This window comes from Phaenicophaeus curvirostris, chromosome 1, assembly GCF_032191515.1.
Source record: "Phaenicophaeus curvirostris isolate KB17595 chromosome 1, BPBGC_Pcur_1.0, whole genome shotgun sequence".
In the NCBI taxonomy this organism is placed as follows: Eukaryota; Metazoa; Chordata; class Aves; order Cuculiformes; family Cuculidae; genus Phaenicophaeus; species Phaenicophaeus curvirostris.
The window spans coordinates 187814256-187836464 of NC_091392.1; the positions used below are offsets into that span (position 1 = coordinate 187814256).

Here is a 22209-nt window from a genome sequence, read left to right on the forward strand (position 1 = left end):
TTTCCTTCCCTGCTTTGTGGTTTGACAGGTCTTGGGGTTTTGGTGGACTTTTTTTTTCCAAGAGGCTATTGCCCTGAGCTGGAAGCCTGAGGATGCTTGGTGATGGCTTATTTGGCGGATGCTGATCCCCAACCACATATGCTGACTCTAAACCATTGATGCTATAAGCTCCCTAGCAGATGTTCAGCCCAAAGTATGTGAGATGAAGGCACAAAATCTCTCCCAGTGACTTTGAGGGGGTGTGCACAATCTCTCCTGCAGGTGTTGGTCTTCTAAAGGGAATGCAATTCAAAATCACCTCCCCTTTTGTGCATTTCTCTCCAGGTACAGAACTCAACAGCAACTATCAGCAGCCTCTGGCACCACGTCTGCAATTAGAGAAGAGGGCTGATGCTTTTAGCTTGTTGTTCAACTTGCCAAAAAAGGGCCAAAATCGCTGCAGAAATCCTGTTCTGCTAAATCCTCCTATTTTCTGTATTTTTTTCAGTAGAGTCAAGGTTTGAGTTATTTTCAGATGAAAAGATTCACTGAAATACAAAGAAGGGGGGGAAAAATCTATCCTTATATATAGTAGTATGTCCTGATATATCACCATCAAGGTTAGCAACCTTTCAGGAACAGGCACATTCACTGGAGCATTGTTGGATGCTTGCTCCTTATGCACAGGACTTAATTAAAATTTTATAAATAATTAGCATAATCAATATTTTAAATCTTGGCATTACTCAGGGCAACGCAAGGATTGCTAAGGATTGACACAAGTGTATCTGTAACCTCAAGGAGCATAAACTATCCTGTTGGGATACTACCATTTAAGTAAGTTGCCTCTCTCAAGGAAACTAATTTTTACAGTCAAGTAATTAGGTTTCCAGTCAGAAGTAATGGTTTTCAATGTGCATTTTTTTACTTTTTTCTCTTGCAATGCCCTTAATTAACAAATAAACTCTATATCCGATAACAACAATGACATCTACATATCATATTTAGTGTTCTCTCTCCATGAAAGGGGCTTTCCTGCCCTGGTTTTGCAACATTCTGCAGAAGATTGTGGTGGAAGCAAAAGCTGCACTATCCATTCTCCTGCCTGGGCTCCCGCAAGACCCCCTTCAAATGCACTGAGTCCCGTGTGCAGCATTTCTGGCTGCAGCTCCCCTGCACCACACACCAGGATCAGCAGCTGCCTGTGGGCATGCAGGTACCATATGCTGAAAGTAAACTGAGGGGCAGCTCGCTGTTCATGGCCTTTTTTTGTTCAGACTGCGGGTTTATGACACATTATACACATTTTGCCTTCTAAACCCAGGTTCCGGCTTGGATTTCCTCCCTTCCTTTGAGGTTATGTGCACAATGCTGATTTCCAGATTCTGCTTGGTGCAGCATGGGTTACTTCATTAAAAAACAAATCTCTGTGATACCACTTCTTCTCATTCTGAGTCAATCAGATGTCATACTTTTACATTTCTGATGAAGAAAACCCCAAACAGACAAAAACAACAGACAAACTTTCACGCTTATGTTTAATGTTGATTTATTTTCACCGTCTTATCTCCTGGTGGAAACTAAAATCAGTCTCAGTGCCCCCTCTCCCTCTGTAATTTTTTAACCAGAATTGTCCATGTCATAGAAGCGCGACCCAGGCTGCAGTTTGTCCAAGCAGCAGTTTGGCACCTGTGTCTTCAGTATCTGCATCAGACTGTACACACACTTGGAATCATAGAATCATAGAATAACCAGGTTGGAAAAGACCCACCGGATCATCAAGTCCAACCATTCCTATCAATCACCAAAACATGCCCCTCAGCACCTTGTCCACTCATGCCTTAAACACCTCCAGGGAAGGCGAATCAACCACCTCCCTGGGCAGACTGGTCCAGTGCCCAAGGACCCTTTCCATCTAATGTCCAGCCTAAACCTCCCCTGGCAGAGCTTGAGGCCATTCCCTCTTGTCCTGTCCCCTGACACTTGGGAGAAGAGGCCAGCACCCTCCTCTCTACAACCTCCTTTCAGGTAGTTGTAGAGAGCAACAAGGTCTCCCCTCAGCCTCCTTTTCTCCAGGCTAAACAATCCCAGCTCTCTCAGTTGTTCCTCATAAGGCCTGTTCTCCAGCCCCTTCACCAGCTTCGTTGCTCTTCTCTGGACTCGCTCCAGAGCCTCAACATCCTTCTTGAAGTGAGGGTGCTACATGTGTCAGAATTTGCCAGGTAAGGGCACAGCAATAAATCCCCACGACGGCTGAGAATAGGATTGCAGCTCCTGGCAAACAGCTTCAAGCAAGCAGGTGCCCTAGAAGGACACTGTACAGCATCAGCTGTTCTCATCCTCTAGTCCCCTTTGGCAATTTGAGCTGCCTTTGAGCATCCATGTGGTCTTCAACTTTTCAGCCAGGGAAAAGGAGTTTTTCCGGCAGACAGGCCCTCCTGACAGTGAGTTCCCACAGCAGTTTGTGTCGCTGCCGTCCCACTGAGCCCCAGGGTGCAGATCAGCCAGCTCGACTCACCAACTCCTCACTGTCTGCAGCTGCCACCTTTCCTCCTCCCCTCAGACCTGACCAGCAGTGCTGGGGCCTCCCAGGGAGTCGGAGGAGCATGTGATTGTAAATGACAGCCTCACCTCTTCACCCATGGAGCGAGGGCTGGATGAGATCTGATCGAGCAGCTGCTCATCAGCCCCAGGCACCAACTGCCCATCACTCAGGAGGCGCAGGCTGCTCTGCGGCTGAAGTCCCCGCAGGGCTCTCCCAGCAGAGCCTCCAAAGCAACTTGGGTGGGATTTTCAAACCAGCTGGGTTTGCCTGGCATGCAAATAACTTGCACGGATATCTTACAAACCTGCATGACTAGGGGCGAGAGGAAGTATATTAAGAGCTCATATAGGGATTTCCAATTCCTGGGCTGGGACAACCTACTGCTGTTGCCTTTTCTTGATCTCTGAAAGAAAGATGGGGCAGAGAGCCAGAGCAAAGCCTGCAGCCTGTGCTCAGAGGCCATTGGGAGTGCCTGGTCAGGGCACACAGAGCACACTGCCACCACGGTCACCATTTCTGCCATCCAAACACAGAATTAACCCCCAAGGAATCCTTCTCCACAGCTTGCTGGGTACCCCCATATTCCAATTCAGATCTGGAGAAGCACACGGCTAAAGCAGATGTAAAGCATGCCAAACAGTTTATTCTATTTTCTTCCTTACCCAGTTAACAGGAAGAACACGCTAAGGTAGAGCTTGGCTGGTGCAGGAAGCCTTACAGGTCCCTATGTATACCTGAAAAACACTATGAACAGCAAAATAATTTTAATTTATAAAGTTGAATGGTAAGAACAGCTCTATGCACACCGTGCCAGCATCTTGTGGGAAGACCAGTCACTGGATACTAAAGGCAACCCTGCAGGAACTGGAACCGCATGGTCAGATTTTGGCACACTGACAGAGAAGGAATGAGCTCCATTAAAGAACGCAGTGCTATTTAGATCTCACAGGGTAAGGCAATACCTCTTCGACTACTCTCAGAGTGCCTTTGGGAAACGTGCAACAGTGTCTTCCCCAAGCACCTGCTCAGGGCTTTTCAACTTTAATCTCAGCAGTCCTGTAGGTGCCCTCCTTGCACAAATCCCACTCCACCTCCCTCTCTTTGTCAGTCAGCTGGTTGCATTTCTTACGGAGCTGGTGGGGTGGCAGAGAAGCTGCGGCTCCTCAGACACTCTGGGCAAAGTAATGTAAAAATCCAAAGCTCCCACAAATATTAAGCAAGGGCTTGCTCCGAGCACACTACAGCATTCCCACATCCCAGCCTGGGGAAACAGAAACATCTCCTGAAAGCAGATGCTGTAAAGGCTGGTCTTGGTGCTTCTGTGGACTTAATTCATATGCCAAGGAGTGCTTAAATAACAAGAGCTTCTTCGCTAGCCCTTCCTCCACCTCCCCTGGCTCAGGTGCAGTACTCAGACCACTTAAGTAGGACCAGAAAAGCAAAGGGCTAGGTAAAATCAGTGTGGAGGCCAAGGATAACCACCCTAATTCTGGCAGGCTGAAAAGTGCCTTTCAATATCTTGTGATGTGGGAGCTTTCAGAGTGGCGATGGAGCTTGTGCAGATTTCCATCCTGGGCTAGAGCTGGTGTGTGTCACCCCAGGGCAATGGTGTCATTGGTGCTGGTGCCAAGCTCTACAGCACAGGATCCTTTTAACTAAAGACAGACCTCTGGAGACAGCTGCCTTCTGCTGTCGCTGAAGCCAACCACCAAGATAAAGGCTGCCTAAAATCCACGAGGAATGGAACTTATCGCAAAAGTCCTGGTGGAAGAAGCAGCTCTGTTTGTGTTTTGCTTTCAAAGGGTAAGCACCTTTTTCTCTACCTCTTCTACTGCTAAAGCAGTTTGTACATCTCATCATTCAGATATCTGACATGTTATTTCACAAAGTGTTCTTTATCCACAGCTGTGACAAGCAAATTACACTGAATTAAGCTCATCTACCTTGGTCTCATGGGATGCTGACTATTAAACTGTCTCTGAACTGTCATCCTGAAGCATTGTCACCACTCAGCCTGCAAAAAGATGCTGAGAAACTCTTTATTCAAGGAAGTAACTAAAATAGCACTTAGGAAGCACTACAATACTCGCTCTTTCTGCTGAGAACAGGCTCAATTTACAACGGTAACAACATTTAATCCAAATGGTGGGTCTAAAATGTGACAGTTTGCAGCTTCACTGCTGGCAGCAAGAAATAATGTCTTTACTTTCTGATACACAATAACCAATAAGAAACACTGCGGACTCCATCCCACAGCCATTATCCCAGTTGGTGGCTGCCCAACTGTGCCCATAAAATCATCAACAGCCACCACACACAAAAGGCAAAGATCACAGCTTGCCTTTCAGCAAAGCAAAGGTGGGTTCCGGGTAGATTGAACAAAAGTTGCTAATTGTTCAAAGAGAAACTTTAGAAAGAAATTGATGGACACTGGGGAACAGCAAAAGTAATTTCTTCACAGGAAACCTTCACTTGCAACTGACTCCAAGCCTTATTCTAACTGCCACTTCAGCTTGGGTCTGAATGGGCAAGAAATATAAGAAGGTGAAAACGACAGGAACAGCTTTGAAGATCCATTCTGACAGAGCTTGAGGCCATTTCATGTGACATGGCTAACTCCTCCAAGTCTCGCCCATACTCAAGTCATGCTCTGCTGTCATCTTCTCGTTTCATTTGGCAAGAGTTAAGTTGACAACTCTTCCTCTGAAATAACAACCTAATGAGCAGCAGTCACAGAATGTGCTGCTCCATGTTGTGGAGAGAGCTTTGTGCAAAGCTACCACAGACCCAGTATTTGATGAGACACTTGGGACGTGGGCTGCTGATGGCCCTCAGCAAAGAAACACAGAGGAACTCGCGCTTATCTTTCGGAGGAACCCAATCTGAGCACAAACAAGACACCAAGGACTGCAATTCTGTTTGAACAGGCAACGGCAGGTTACCTGCCACATGTGTCAAGTACCTCCTCTGAGAAAGCAAAGCACGGAAACGTAAGCCCCATAAAAATTAAGAATTGCACACAAAAAGTAGAAAGGAACATGGAGAGACAAGTCCTCTCTCGCTTGGCCTACCACCCTAGCTGCCTGAGGAGTTTGCCATCTTTCAGATAAATCACCTTAGATTGAGAAGAAACTGCCCAGCAATGGCTTCAGATTGAGGAAAAAAGCTGAATGAAAACCTGAACTCGTACTGCTTTTACCTGTCAGCTGGGCATTGCTGTGGTACCACCACAGACAATTCATCGAGTTCATGGAATATATTCCAATTCAAACACCCACAGAGGAAAGGACAGGACAGAACCAGTCCCCTATTTCCTCCCTCACATTGCTCCTCCTCTCCATTAATGCTGAATCCCTCTTCAAAAGGAATCTTTGCAGAAGTTACTTTTCCTTAAATAGGCTGAATCCCTATCAGGTACGATAAATTCAGAGCTGCTATGAGTAAGGCTTGTTGGGAGTGCCAAGGTGAAAGCACAATAGTGTGTTTATCCTCATGATCAAGTTAAGCTCGTAAACCATTTTCAACAGAAGCCACCTCTAGAAAAAACAATTTGTTCTTTAATCAGAGCAACAAAGATGGGTTCCTGACTCCAGCTATTTGAAATACACTCAGACTGGCCCAGATAAACATTGGTGAAAAATGAAAAGCTTTGACTTTCTTAAACCTAGTAACAAATTCTGAGGTAGGTGAGGAGAGAGGCACAGCTCACGAGCCTGCTACTGCCTGGGGAACTGCCACCTCCCTCACAGGAATTTGCAAGTCTTCTGTTAAATGTTCTCGAAGGCAGTTTCTTCTTTCTCCCCTTTCTGTAACCCTCATGTAAAAAGCCCCTCTGAACAAAACAAGGATAATTTTTTTAAAGACAGTTCAGAAATATAATTCAGAGCCTTGCTCTCAGTATGCCTAAAAACAGTTTTAAAAAACTTGATATGAAGATTATTTACAACTGTCACGAATAGGACAAGTTTAACCTTATCTGCAAGAGAACTAATACCCATCTTGAAGGTATCAAAAGTTACACCAAGCACTGAAAAAACTTTTCTTTCCACAGTTGCAAAGAAACCTCAAACTCCTTCTCCTAAATGACCAATGGAGTCAGACATTGGAACAAGTGAAATATTAACATCTGACCTCTCTGTAGGTTCTCAGTTTGTTGAAGGAATCAGCTTTATTTCTACTAAAAATGGAGTAAATTAATGAAATCACTGCAAATGGAATAGCAGACTACTTAGAACTAAATGTAGAGTATAACTGAGCCTTATTATAATTAGTTGATAAGCTGCATTTTCATCCCAAGTATCTTCTTAAAAGGAAAATAAAATTCACATGCAAACAAATGGCAAGAATCCTTTTTGTCCACCAGACGCATTTCCCTGTAACAAGACTGAAATTAAAGCCACTCTGCTTTCTACTCATAAACAAAGCACTGGAGACATGACAATATACTAGTATCAGTCATAATTCTGTCTTTACCTCAAACTTGGTTTGCATTTCTGGCTGGCTACTAATTTGTTTTTTCTTTTGCCGCCCACCAGCAGCTCAGTGTGTTTGAATGGATCACACCAGGTGACAGTCACACTACATGGAACATGAGCAGAAAAATCCTGCATACATTGCATGTACTTACGTCATAAGATCATGGAGTCGTATTAGATTCCAAAAAAGAAAGAGCTACAGACACCCTAGAAGAACTATTCAGACAGGAACATCTCTAGATTTTTTTAGATGAAATGGAGCTGTCTGATCTATGAAATGCAGCTAGTAATAAACCCATGTTTAGAACATCTCCAGCTGATCAGCTACAAGTTTGCAACAGGGACAATGACATTTTAGGAAGACACTATTTTTTTCCTGCTATTTAAAAATCCCATCCTTCTCAGTAGTAAATGGAAGCCTGCCCAGTTGCAAGATTCCCATCAGATACTGCCTCTAAGGACTCAACCCAATGCAGATGTACGATGGGAGAGAAGGCGTGTTGTTGCCGATAGAAAAGGAATACAGACAAAGGTCATATCCAGATTTATGAAAAATAAATTTATTACATAACACCTTGTTTTATCAATGTTTGATTTTTTTTTTATTCAGAATACTTGTGTCATTCATGTAAAATAGTTTGATACAGTACATTGTATGTAAGATTTTCCTCATAAATTCTAAGGCTCTCCTAACAACCTTGATCCTCTGCTGTAGGAATGGCACCCCTAAACAACGTGCGAATGTTTTAAAAAAATAATTAACTGAACAAAATTTAAAATCCACTACAGCAAGCTGGTTCTTAAAAATCATGACGAAATATCTGAATGGATGCCGCACCTTTTTAGGAAATATCATTCATGCTTTTTTAATCCCAAAGCATGCTCACAAATTATTAACACCAACAGGAAAAATAAAACACTGTCTATGACAATCATTTTAGTTTGTTTGCTGAACCAAACATGTTTATATCAATGACAGCATACTCATTTTACTATCAAATAGCAGCTTTAATACCAGTCAAGTCATAGATTTAAAAACAAAAAAAAACATAAGTTGGAAATTAATCTTTGGGACATTCGTAATCGCTGGGAAAAAAAAGCAAATGTTTTCATGTTCTTAAAAAAAAATCTCATCGTAGCAATCGTGTCGGTCATAAAACATTGATCTAGGTGGAAAATGAACCAACCCACAAAAGTCACTAAAAATAAATGCCTATCAAAATTGTCTCAGAGTCACAGTTGGTTTGTTTTTTTGCCATGGTAACATATACTGTATGCTTCAAGTACCAGTTCAAAGATGTTGTGTACTATTGGTCAGATAAAGTTGTTACATCAAGAGAATTCACCACATACGACAACAAAAATGCTTGCCCCTAGCACATTTCACAGCTTCAACTGCTACAGACTGTCACTGAAAAAAAATGCATCGATCAGTCTGAACCATGTCAAGTAAACTATGGAAGTAGCATATCCACAACACAAACTGTGCTAGCACTTTCTTTTCAAGTCTAACCCCAAAAACAGGTACAATTTGGGAGCCACTACTCCGCTCTGTGGAAAGGGGTGGATCGTGGCAATCAGACAGGTTGGAGGTGTGGTTGTACAGTACATTCTTGTGGCCCAAGCCAGGTTCCAGGCAGGCAGCTGTGTGGCCGGTCCTGCAGCATTAGCAACAGTGCATTGACGTTATTGGGATGCAGCTCAGTACCGATGAGTCTGATGCGAGTACTGTGGCGGCTGCTGGGAGGTAGTTGAATATCCCATGCTGCTCTGTGGCTGTGATGTGCTTGGTCCAGGGTTGGGGTAGGCAGCATGGGGGTTGGAACGCTGCAGTGGGGTAGAAGCAGAGGAAACGTAACCCTTCATAACAGATACACTGCAAGACAGTTTTGCCTACCAGCTTATTTCAAGAAATACCAAGCACACAGTCTCAAAGCTGCTGTGCTTCCAGACTTCTTTTCACCTACTCTGATTGCAGCAGTTGCAGTTATGAACATCAGGAACATCAGAATATAAAGTGACAGTTACCACCTTCCAGTTATTCTCCCTAATTACCTCCTGTGAACCTACATGATCATACTCAAAGCCCCAGGCAACCCTCCAGACACTAGGAAGTTACACAAGGCTACCACTGCTCATGGTCACGGTGATCTCTGCTTGCTCCCTTCCCTTTACCAAGGAAGTATACAGGGGTGGAGGGCCAAACAGAGCATCTTAATGCTAAAGAGACACTGCATTATTCTGGAGACTTTCCTATATAAAGGATGTGCTTGCAACCCTTTAGCATCACCTGGGAGTAAAGGCCAAGAGGGCTGTGAGTGTTTAGACTAATGCATCATCGAGCAGCAGCTTCTGAATTGCTTGATGGAGGGTTACTGGTACAGCCACATGCTTCTCAGTGGAAGAATGTTCAGAGGGAAAAGGTCATAGATAGGGGCTTGAGAGGTTCAGATTGGATATCAGAGGAAGAAAAAAATCACAAAGAGGCTAGAACAGCACTAGCAGAACTTGCTCAGAGAGGCAGTGAAGTCTACATCTATAGAGGTTTTTTGAGACCCAGCTAAGCAAAGCCTGGCTGACCTAGTTTAACAGGAGCAACAGTCCCTCTTCAAGAGGGAGACTGGACTAGATGCTCTCCAGAGGCCCCTTTCAACCAGCACTTCTACAATTATTTATTGAGTGGAGCATTCATCACCGCAAGAAGCTCCAAGCAAACTAGTAACTGCCCACTTCCATTTTAGCCTAAAAGTTACTTATTTACACATCATACATTATAAAAGAAAAAAGGACTGCATGTGGTATTTTCAGTCTAAGTATATGACCACTTAGTAGCATTTAACGTTTCAGTAAATTAACACATTGTGGCCTTTCAGTACTTAAAGGGCGCTTATATGAAAGATTATAAAAAAGGACAAACTTTTTAGTGGGGCCTGTTGCAATAGGACACAGGGCAATGGTTTTAAAATAACAGAGGGGAGATTCAGGTAGATAGAAGAATTCTTTTTACAATGAGGATAATGAAACACTGGAACAGGCTGCCCAGAAAGGTGGTAGATGCCCCATCGCTGGAAACATCCAAATTCAGATTGGAAGGGGCACAGAGCCACGTAATCCAGTTGAAGATGTCTCTGCTTATTGCAGGAGGCTTGCAGATTAGCTTTAAAAGGTTCCTTCCAACAAAATCTATTTGATGAGTCCACATCGCAAGATGTATTAGGATTGTTAGCAAAAGCTGCTTCTAGCAAAGGTCTGGAAATTTAGCTCCAAGGGAAGAATTCCAGGACCAGGATACTACTACCAAGGCCTGAATATGCAAACCTATGGTGAACCAACATCCTGAAAAAGTAAAATATTGAAATAGCTTAACAGATCTTATAAATCATAGAGTCATAGAATAACCAGGTTGGAAGAGACCCACCGGATCATCAGGTCCAACCATTCCTATCAAACACTAAACCACGCCCCTCAGCACCTCGTCCACTCGTGCCTTAAACACCTCCAGGGAAGGTGAATCAACCATCTCCCTGGGCAGACTGTGCCAGTGCACAATGATCCTTTCCATTAAATTTTTTTTCCTAAAGTCCAGCCTAAACCTCCCCTGGTGGAGCTTGAGGCCATTCCCTCTTGTCCTGCCCCCTGTCACTTGGGAGAAGAGGCCAGCTCCCTCCTCTCTACAACCTCCTTTCAGGTAGTTGTAGAGAGCAATGAGGTCTCCCCTCAGCCTCCTCTTCTCCAGGCTAAACAACCCCAGCTCTCTCAGTTGTTCCTCATAAGGCCTGTTCTCCAGCCCCTTCACCAGCTTCGTTGCTCTTCTCTGGACTCGCTCCAGAGCCCCAACATCCTTCTTGTGGTGAGGGGCCCAGAAATGAACACAGGATTTGAGGAGCGGTCTCACCAGTGCCGAGTACAGAGGAAGAATAACCTCCCTGGACCTGCTGGTCACACTGTTTCTGATCCAAGCCAAGATGCCACTGGCCTTCTTGGCCACCTGGGCACACTGCTGGCTCATGTTCAGTCGCTGTCAACCAGGTCCCTCTCCTCCAGGCAGCTTTCTAGACAGACTTCTCCTAGTCTGTAGCACTGCACAGGGTTGTTGTGCCCCAAGTGCAGGACCCAGCACTTGGTCTTGTTAAACCTCATGCCATTGGACTCTGCCCAGTGGTCCAGCCTGTTCAGATCCCTTTGCAGAGCCTCCCTACCCTCCAGTAGATCAACACTTCCACCCAGCTTAGTGTCGTCTGCAAACTTGCTCAGGGTGCACTCGATGCCTTCATCCAGGTCATTGATAAAGACATTGAACAGGGCTGGACCCAGCACTGAGCCCTGGGGAACCCCACTCGTAACTGGCCTCCAACTGGAGTTAACTCCATTTCCCACCACTCTCTGGGCCCAGCCATCCAACCAGTTTTCCACCCAGGAGAGTGTGCGCCTGTCCAGCCCAGAGGCTGACAGTTTCCGAAGCAGAATGTTGTGAGAAACTGTGTCAAAGGCTTTACTGAAGTCCAGGAAGACCACATCCACAGCCTTTCCCTCATCCAGCAGCCGAGTCACTTTGTCATAGAAGGCGATCAGGTTAGTTTGGCAAGACCTGCCTTTTGTGAGCCTGTGTTGACTGGGCCTGATCACCCGGTTCTCTTGCATGTGCTTTGTGATAGCACTCAAGATCACCTGTTCCATGACTTCCCCTGGCACTGAGGTCAGACTGACAGGCCTGTAGTTTCCTGGGTCCTCCCTGCGACCCTTCTTGTAGATGGGCACAACATCAGCCAGCCTCCAGTCCAGTGGGACTTCCCCAGTCTTCCAGGACTGTTGGAAGATGATGGAAAGCGGTTTGGCCAGCACATCCGCCAACTCCTTCAATACCCTTGGATGAATCCCATCCGGCCCCATAGGCTTGTGGGTGTCTAGTCGGGCTAGCAAGGCTCTGACCACCTCCTCTTGGATCATGGGAGCCTCATTTTGCTCCTCTAGCTCCTGGGTTTGTACACAGACGGAACGACTTTCTTTACAATTCAAGACTGAGGCAAAGAAGGCATTAAGTACCTCAGCCTTTTCCTCATCCCCTGTCACTGTTGTTCCTTCTGCGTCCAAATAGGGACTGTATGGTCTCCCTAGTCCTCCTTTTATTATTTATATATTTATAGAAGGATTTTTTGTTATCTTTCACAGACTTTGCCAATCTGATTTCTAGTTGAGCCTTAGCCCTTCTGATTTATTCTCTACACAATCTCACTTCCCTCCTGTAGTCCTCCCAAGAGGCCTGTCCCCTCTTCCAGAGCCCATGAACATTTCTCTTCTTGATATCCCTCAAGATCTCTCTGTTCAACCAAGCTGGTTTTCTCCCCTGCCGGCTTTTTTTCCGGAACATGGGGATGGCTTTCTCCTGAGCTGCTAGGATTTCCTTTTTGAAGACCTCCCAGCCCTCATGGGCTCCCTTGCCCTTAAGTACTGTCTCCCATGAGACTTTGCCAACCAGCCTTCTGAAGAGTTCAAGGTCTGCCCTCTGGAAATTTAATGCTGCTGTCCTGCTAACCACCCTCTTCACTTCACCTAGAACAGAAAACCCTATCATCTCATGATCGCTTTGTCCTAGGCGTCCTCCTACTGCCACATCCCCCACAAGGCCTTCTCTGTTCAGAAACAGCAGGTCCAGGAGGGCACCCTCCCTTGTTGGTTCACTCACCAGCTGTGCAAGGAAGTTGTCTTCCACACACTCCAGGAACCTCCTAGACTGCTTCCTTTCTGCTGTATCGTACTTCCAGCAGATATCAGGAAGATTGAAGTCTCCCACAAGAATGAGAGGCATTGATCTAGAGATTAACCCCAGCTGTTTATAGAAAAGCTCATCAGCTGCTTATCCTTGGCTGGGTGGTCTGTAACAGACTCCCATCACAAAATCTACCTTCTGGTGGGCTCCTGTGATTTTAACCCACAGGCACTCAAGCTCCCCATCGCCACAACCCATTTCAACGGTGTCCAAGTCCTCCCTTACAAAGAGGGCTACCCCGCCTCCTCTCCTACCCTTCCTATCCCGCCTGAAGAGTCTGTACCCCACCATAGCTGCACTCCAGTTATATGAGTCGTCCCACCACGTTTCCGTGATGGCAACAACACCATAGGCTTCTTGCCCTACGACAGCTTCCAGCTCTTCCTTCTTATTACCCATGCTGCGTGCAATAAAAACAGCATTATTTTTTTTCCTGCCACTAGCATTTAAAACAGAAGGTTCAGGATGCCAAGATGATGCCAGAAATCAAAAAGCAAACTCTACTTGTTAACAAGCGTTCACGGGACCGATCTAATTCTCTAGGGGTGTGTACTGTAAAGGGAAAGAACTGGCTTGACCAGCACTTAATGCCAGCAGGAACAAACCCGCTGAGCTGAACTACATCATTAACACAGTGACTGAACCTTTATGAAATTTGTCTTCACTCTTGAGAGTTAGACTAAGTCACTTGTCAACAGAAGTGCCACAGCTCTGAATCACTCTTCTCCATGTAACAAATATAGGATGAACTTTAGAGCAAAAATCCCTGAATGTTCTCTTTGTCCAAGCATGGCTCCTGTACGTAGGAACCTATCACAAGTTTAACCATTTTAAAAGTGACCATTCACATCACTTGTAAACTCTTTCTGCATCCTGACTTCTGAAACAGATCTTATTTTAAGACAGAGGGAATTAAAAATAATCAGGTTATCTCACGACATCCAGCACAACAAATGGCTTTTGTTTAAGAAGAAATGCAAATATTCACTCCTTCCTGAATACCATTAAACATCCAGAGGGCTATCACAAGCAAAAGATCACAGTGGTGGAATTGCTCCAGCCTGTTTAGTCACATTGCAGATTCAAACAAGAAGGCAAGGAAGTCTATGTGCCGTATGTCTATTATTTTTATGCATGGCAGAAAAGGATGCAAGGTCAATAAGCGCTGCAGAGAGGAATTTGACTTCTGAGTGGATGCAGAAACTGTTTTAGTGCGCCTTGCCCAGAAGATGGCAATCCTCCTTCACAAGCTTGATATGGGGAATTTGAGCAAATTACATGAAGAACAAAGGAACAGGTGTTTGATTAAAACACAGGGCTGTATTGTAATATTTGTTTGCCATCTCCACAAGTTGCAGGATCAGAAGCAAAAAATGTGAGGAATTCTTTTCAGGGAGACCTGAAACCACCAATAAGCAGCTTTTAACTGCTTCTGTCCTACCATGAGCAAGCTCAGGTCTCCTCCCTTGGATTATCATGTTTTCCAGATATCTTAATCCGAACAAATCTACCCACTGCCTTCTTGCATGACCGGGAAGGGGGGAAGTATTTGTAAAACCAGGTATTTTGCCTCCTAGAGAGACAGCAAAAAGATAACTCAAGAGGAGTCAAGTTACCAGTAAGAACTCCTGAGACAGCAAAGTAGTAATCACTATATCAAGGCAAAAGTATTCTGAAATTATATTTGTTAGCAAGGGCTGCCCACAGCTATAATCCTGGGAAGGATGACAGAGTACAAAAGTTTAGATGAGCACGAGCTGAAAACAAACCAGCTCCTGGTGAGGCAGTTCAAGTCTTCCCTCTTCTCCACTAGCAAACCTCAGCTCTTGTTCACAGAAGTGGAAGCTGACATTAGTTCAAAATGCCAAGATGCAGCAGCAAGTGGAAGGGCATGTACATAGAGCTCCCTGATGCGGTAGATGCAACCTCTGCCTCTGGATCGATCTCCTTAGATACGTGACTCAACACGAGGGCAAGACTGAGTTACAACTGCATATGCCTTCATAATAATGCACACACAGAACAGAAGTGGTGGAAAGAGCCACAGAGTGATTGACTGCAGGTTGCCAAATTGAAAGGGAAGAAGCTCCTATAAGACTGCACAATCCAACTAAAAGAAAGATGATGTTCACACTTTGAGGCACCCCACACAGCAGCACTGAAGTTAAGGCTGACCACTGTCCCAAACAGCTCTAAACATTTACACCGTTCAAGGAGAATGACTTGAAAACTGATACGCTACTGGTGTTCTGGGATAAGCATAGTAAATGCACTTGGGGACTACATAACAGATCTCTCAATAAAACACCTGAAAATGACGTTAGTTTACGTTTTTAGTACATTCAAATTTTGGCCAATGCTGGAAGTATACAGGATGAGGGGTAATGCCTTCAGACAGTATTTAAAGATATCTGGTACTCTCAGGAATAAATTCTGAAACGCAAGATTTCAAAGCCCATCGGTGTTTATGGAGAAACAGTATCAAATTCTGAAAAGCAAGTTGAGAGCAGCAATTTTACTGACACTGCTCTTAAACTCTCTCTAAGTTTTGCTACAGAATGCAAGCGTAGGTAAGCAGGTTTCCATTATTAGGGTACCAGATTTAATCTACATTAACTAAAAACACCGTCAGTAATTTTTGACATCCTCATCTTTTGATTTCATCCAAGACACACCTTGGCCGTTTGTACTATGCATTCCATGTGAACCAGTACATAATTCCTGCAGGCTAACATTTCCATCAACATGTCTCCTCTTAAAATATTCCATTCCCTAGGCTTCCGAAGTCCACCACCTCTCTAACCGCTCCCATGAATATAATTTGAAGTTCTCCTTGCTTCTCTTCTGTAATTCTTTAGCTTGCATAAAGGAAAGGTTCTGTCCTTAACAGAGCGCAGCAAAAAAGGCTCCTGGTCTGCAGTCAGCATTCCCTGATGTCAAGGTAATAAATTAGTAACTGTAATAACTCCTGATCTTGATTTCCTTAATGCTAACCTGAAGAGCATTAGCATATCAATTTAAAGGCAAGCCATCAACTAAATGCATCTGAAAAACATCTGAAAGATCCAAAGAAATGCCAGTTAATACATTGACACTCACAAAATTACTTTTTTAGCTTAAAGAAACACTGCTGTAAACATAAGAACCAAATATATAGTATATGAATAAAACAAATACCTGATAGTCTGAGGTCATAATAAGTCCACCTGAGGTAGTGGTAGGAGGAACAACTCTCACTTTTTTCAGTGGGGGTCCCTGTGTGTGACTGTTGTCTTGGTTCCCTGGATGACCAGTTCCATTAGTATGGTTATTGCCCTGCTGCTGCTGCTGGTTCTTCTCAATTGTTTAAACACAAAGAAAAATTTCAACTCAAAAGCAGTACATGAAATAACATGAAAACAAGAAATAGTGTGAAAGCCAGTGAAGCATGATGATACTGTTCTTCCAGTACTTACTTTATCTCCTTTATCATCTGGTTCTTCTTCTGTTAAAAATTCTCGTTTTGGGTAAGGGATTTGACAACCTGCAAAAACACTGTCCCCCAAAAAAAGTCTATTTATCACTGTATTATAACAGAACGGTTAGCCCTGTAAGACTGACACTTCACTCATGCTAGTTTCAAGCTGCCTGAGACACAGCCTAGTATCTGTAACTAATGGAGAAGTTTTCCCTGTATTGTTTTCATCATAGTCTAAAGTTAGTAAGCCTAATCACATTTACCATTCATCTTCAGTTACCTCTCATACACTCACTTAAACTCCTAAGAGTTATCACGGTTTCTGATAACTGGTGACCAAACTGGTGGCTGGAAAGGTACACCACCTGTTAGATATCTGCAAGGGCACAAAGAGCTATCTTAATCCAGTTATCGTGTAATACACAATCTTGGGACTAACTAAAAATACTCCTGGAAACTCCATTCACTATTACTAAAACAATCTGGAACAAAGTTTAAAAGTAACTAGAAACTTCATCTGTCAATTCTTATCTCATGGTCCACATGAATTTATTTCTGCTGGTGCAAGCTAATAATTTACCATCCCTTAATCCATAGAATATTTATAAAAAAAGTCTCTGTACACCAGCTAGCATTACTCATTGCACATTCACATTAAAATGCCAACCTGAAGTTGAGGAAAAAACCCAAACACTGTCCTAAAAGCAGTTTCTGCTAAAGTAAATCATTCACATGACAACATTAAATCACAGAGACAGCTCAGGAGCTGGTATAAATAATCCAGTAGATTTTAGTGAAATAATTTCATTTTTAATTAATTAATTATAAGTATACATACCATGTGTTATAAATTCTTCCCTAGATAAGGGTAGAAAATCATACACAGAATGTACTAATAGCTTTCCTAAGAAGGTGTACAAACATGCTTTCTGGCTAGTCTTCTGGGAGGGGGACTTAATTTTTAATGAAATTATTCTAAATTGTCTTCCTTTTGTAAATCTCCCTGCACAAACAAAAAAGACTGTCTACAGAAAATGGATTTAAGTTGCTAAGGATGACAGCATAGAAGCTGTTGACTTCCCCCACCCACTAAATTTACAACAAAGACTAGGACAGAAAAATCTGAACTAATTAGAGAGTGTCATTTAACCTCCTGGTGCAGAGAAGCGACCTGCGGGCACTTAGCAGTTGTCTACAAAGATCTGCAGCATGCATAATCAATCTGTCAGTGAATAACAAGATTAGCGCTGTGACTAATAGGATCAAAGCTCCATAAAGCAAGAGATTAATAAGAATGCTACTTAATTTTAAAAACCACAAATGCCATTTTAGCTTTCCTTGGTTGTTAGTAAGTATTAGGTTCAATATTCACAAACATATTTATAGCAGAGAGAAAGCACAAATTTCTACACCTCTGATGTACTGATAGCTTAATAAACTGACCACTTACTCTGATGTGGGAAGCGGATCTTCTAAGAAATAGGGATCCTGCATAGCCTGTTCTGAGGTAATTCTCTTTATTGGATCCATAGTAAGCAATTTCTGAAGCTGCAAAAATAAAAGATAAGCTCTGCATTACCAAACCCTTTGACAAATCTTCACTGCATTATTCCTGGAAGACGAGCCAATACAGATGTGTCTGAACTTAAAACCCTAGCCATAAATGGCATAAATACATTATTGTCTCTTGTTAAAATAGTAACTTCATTTCCAACTGAAGAACACAATTTGACTCACAAAGCCCAGGACACTCAGTTCCAGTCACAAACGTTTTAACAAATATCTTCAAAGAGTTTCCGTGACATACCAGCAGCTTTAATCACAGGTCAGTTCGGGTTGGAAGGGATCGTACCTTTAAAAGCTCATCTAGTTCAACCTCCCTGCAATGAGCAGGGAAATCTTCAATCAGATCCGGTGTCTCAGAGCTCCATCCAACCTGACTTTGGATGTTTCCAGGGATGGGGCATCTACCACTACTCTGCAACATGCTCCAGTGTTTCATTTTCCTCATTGTAAAAAAAAAAAAAAAGTTCTTTCCAATCTAAATCTACCCCCTTTTAGCTTAAAAACGTTACCCCTTGAACTACCACAACAGGCCCTGCTAAAAAGTCTGTCCCCATCTTTCTCATCAACTCCACTTAAGTACTTGAAAGTAGTGACCAACATCCAAAAAAAGTCCACTTGGCCAGGTAGCTTCTCATCCCCACACTTCAATGCGTGCTTGCTTATTCTGAGAAACACGGACTTCCAGAGACATCTGTGTGCTACATGCTGCTCAATGGAGCAGTTATGCAAAATCTCGAATTTTACTTGATTTTTTGCATGACATGATGTGAAATACAGAAGTCTAATAAGCTGCCTTCTCCCTGAGCACATCAAGTTGGAGCTCTGGTGCTGATGCACTATCAGTGTAAGACCTCAGCCTTGATCTTTGTAACAACTAATGAAAACAGGTATCAATTACATGAAAAAAAAAAATTTGCCAAAGTGCCTGTGTTGGTTAAAGATAACGAAGATGACCACAAAGTAGACAAGGCAAACTATAATGTTTTTCAAAAGAGTTAAACTTATTTCAACTGAAAATCTGTCAAATCCAAATCCTTTGAGAAAGCACCTCTTACTCTCACTGGGAAGCGTTAACAGAGGGCTAAGAAGCACAGCAGGTATTTGCAACCTGATGCCAACTTTGAAAAAATAGCATAGAAGATACTTCAGTAACAGCAGAGTAAAAATCCTAAGGTAATATGTAAATGAAAATTTAAGAAAATAAAATTGACCTAACCAAAGCAAAGTGAAAAATTTGTAGAAAAATTGTTACAAACACCGGTACATAGATGGACGTACTATGAGAAATGCTTAAGAACTCCTCTTGAATAACTACAAATACCAATAAAAGACATGAGGTCAAAATTCAGCATGAGGTTAAAAGATTGAAAGATAATTCTAAAGAACAGTTGCACTATCTGTACTTTTTTTTACTCTTCCACTCTCATTTTGCACCTATGTAAATAATTCAGAAGATGGTTGGACATTATATGTTTGTCACAGCAGCATCTCAACAGTGATTTCAATAAAAAACACATTAGAAAAATCATGCTGTCCCCACGAGTCTGAAGATTTTGCTCCATTTCAGGAACAGCAGACCAGAGTGATTTTATTTAACTCCAATGCTGAACTGCAGGGATGCATTGTAAGAGTGTTTCTTATTCAGAAGGTCTGGTGTATGTGCAGATCTTTCTCCCCATCCACCCAGCTGCTTGAATACAGCTGTGCTGCACAAGCAACATATATAGGAAGAATAAGATAACCTTCAGATAACACAGAAAAAAGAAAACATGGTGAAACATGAAGACTCACTAAGTACAGCGTCCAAGGCAAAACCACATCGTGACGTATTGTTAAAGCCAATGACCTTTAAAAGAAATGCTATGCTTTTACCCTATTGCGTTTTTGTTTGTTTTTTTTTTTTTTAATTCATGGATCTAACAAGATATGCAGAAATAATATATGCAAGTAACAGTCATTTTACATTTGCTATTCACATTTCTAATGGAATTAAATTCACCTTTAAAAAAAAAAGCCATTGTCATTACCTATGTCTGAACTGGTCATCTTCTTTCACTATCTATTAAGTGAGCATACACAACCACAATGCAGATCTCCACGCCGCAGATGGCTGAAGTCACAAAGCACGTTTCCTCTCCACAGTCTTCAGTTTTAATGGCATAGTTCAGCACATAATAAATATGTATCGCCACTATCAATCCCATTGTTTTTCACATCATCAACAGACTCACAATAAGTTATTTCAGCTCCCTGAGTCTGCATGTAGTCTTTGTACAGTATCAGTTTTAACAGGACAATTCTTGTCCTCTCAAAAGCAATCCCAGGAGCCAGAAAAAAGAGGAAGGCAAAAAAACCAAGAAAAAATTGCCAATATGCTGAAAAACATCATAATCAAAAATCACTGCAAAATTCTGGCAGTTTCTAGCAATTCTGTTATGAAGCTGTCCATCCTATGCTGATAAGATGTGAACAAATTTGGTCATAATCAGCAAAAGAAAACAGAAACCAGAAGACAAGATTAATGATTATGCAACTATTATTTATTTAACAGGCCCCTTGCTACAAGAAGGATGTTGAGGCTCTGGAGTGTGTCCAGGGAAGAGCAATGAAGCTGGTGAAGGGGCTGGAGAACAAGGGAACTGGGGTTGTTTAGCCTTGAAAAGAGAAGGCTGAGGGGAGACCTTATTGCTCTTTACAATTACCCAAAAAGAGGTTGCAGAGAGGAGAGAGCTGGCCTCTTCTCCCAAGACAGGGGACAGGATAAGGCGGATTGGCCTAGAACTCCACCAGGGAAGGTTCAGACTAGATACCAGAAAGAAATTTTTCACAGAAAGAGTCATCAGGCGCTGGAACAAGCTGCCCACGGAGGTGGATGAGTCACCACCCTTGAAGGTATTTAAAAGACGGGCAGACGAGGTGCTCAGGGACACGGTTTAGTGGCACACAGGAATGGTTGGACTCAAGGATCCAAAAGATCTTTTCCAACCTGGTGATTCTACAATTATCGCACACGAGATCAAAACTCTTGTTTTGCCCCCTTGTTCAGATACCAGTACAGAAGTGAATATTACACATAGGTGTAATAACAAATAATAACAAATATTCTCTGTTTTAAAAACTGTTCAATTAAAAGATCACCTGGCTGAAAGACATAATAAAAATGCAATAAGCTTCCTATATTTGCAATGAATGGGACAATGACTGCAGTTGACATGGACCACCATAAACAAATGGAAGATGAAACATCACTCAATTAACCAGGAGCAGCATACACGTACCCATTTTCTAGGGCACAACCAAATAAGCAGGAAAAAAAAAATCAAGAAAGTTAAACTTGAAAAAAAAACCACAAGCAACAAAAGCAGGAAGAAGTCAAAGTTGTCTCATGTAACACATCAGTTCTGACCGTGAAAAGGGACCATGCGCATGAATGTCAGTAAAGAGGGGGAGAAAAGCTAGTTAATTCAAGTTAGGAAATCAAAACATTTCATTTTTGGCAAGGACAAACTCCAGATTTACTAGTCCTGGAATTATTAGTTCTGGCATGTTTTACAGTGGTAAATGTGAACAGTTCTTTTAATCTGTTCTGATGCAGAGACTAAGAGGGCTGTGAGACAGCTTGTGGAACATAAGATCTTGGACTGACTCTGGAAGATCTGGTACTAAGAGGTTCACTGAACTTGGTTGGGCTCTGGTGGAAGAGCCCAAGGTATTCATCTGCAGTTCAACATTCTCTCAAGCAACAAGAGTAGAAACTTAAGGGAACCCCTGGACAGTGTTACGATGTTACTTTAAAATACCAGTTTTTTTTAAATGGGATCTGATTTTTACTGAATTTTTCTGGCAAGACAGCAGTGAGTTGAAAACAAAGGATCCTACTGGAGCTAGTTAATAATAAACTTCACCTTACTTAGCTCACTATCTGTATCTATCAGAGGTAAGAAAGAACACTGCTATGTCTACACCACTAAAAACCCTGCCTTTTAGCTTGCATGACACTGACATAATCAAAATTGTATGAAACTGGTTTTGTTGAGGGGAAGGTGGGTAGTGGTCTAATCCAGAGCAAGTGGGAGAAGCAGTAGCTGAGCAGTGTGATCAGTCAAGAGACCATGCTCCAACTCACACCCTGGTTACGTTTTTCAGTACTAACAGATATGACCAAGGATGGAGGTGGAGCAGTAGCCTGCAAAAGGACCATTCCTTCATTTTGCGTTTTAACATAAACACTCCTTTTTGGTATAAATACACTGAACAAAACTTCTGAATACATTCAAACAGCTGTGTTACCACAGACAGAAGAGAAAACACTGTGCAGTGTTTTAAGCTACTCTAGTGATTATTTTGTGTCTAGTTTTGCTGTTCTACTGAAAACATTTTCTAAACTTACAAGACTGGGCGACAGGATGAGAAACTTCAG

General features: G+C 42.7%; 2 protein-coding genes across 3 annotated transcripts in view; both read right to left on the reverse strand.

Moving 5' to 3' along the window:
• The window catches only part of RASL11A (RAS like family 11 member A), a 427718-nt gene that overhangs the window by 333739 nt on the left and 71770 nt on the right, over positions 1–22209 (reverse strand). The gene's annotated exons all lie outside the window — the stretch shown is intronic.
• The window catches only part of CDK8 (cyclin dependent kinase 8), an 86810-nt gene continuing 72531 nt past the window's right edge, over positions 7931–22209 (reverse strand). Inside the window, exons 10-13 of one of the 2 annotated variants that reach the window (XM_069883050.1) lie at positions 17674–17771; positions 16222–16300; positions 15944–16099; positions 7931–8826 (exon numbers count right to left, since the gene is read on the reverse strand). In XM_069883050.1, the coding sequence (XP_069739151.1) occupies positions 8701–8826; positions 15944–16099; positions 16222–16300; positions 17674–17771 (459 nt within the window). In that variant the 3' untranslated portion in view covers positions 7931–8700. Of the gene's footprint in view, positions 8827–15943; positions 16103–16221; positions 16301–17673; positions 17772–22209 lie in introns of both variants that reach the window. The other variant, XM_069883042.1, reaches the window with a different exon arrangement.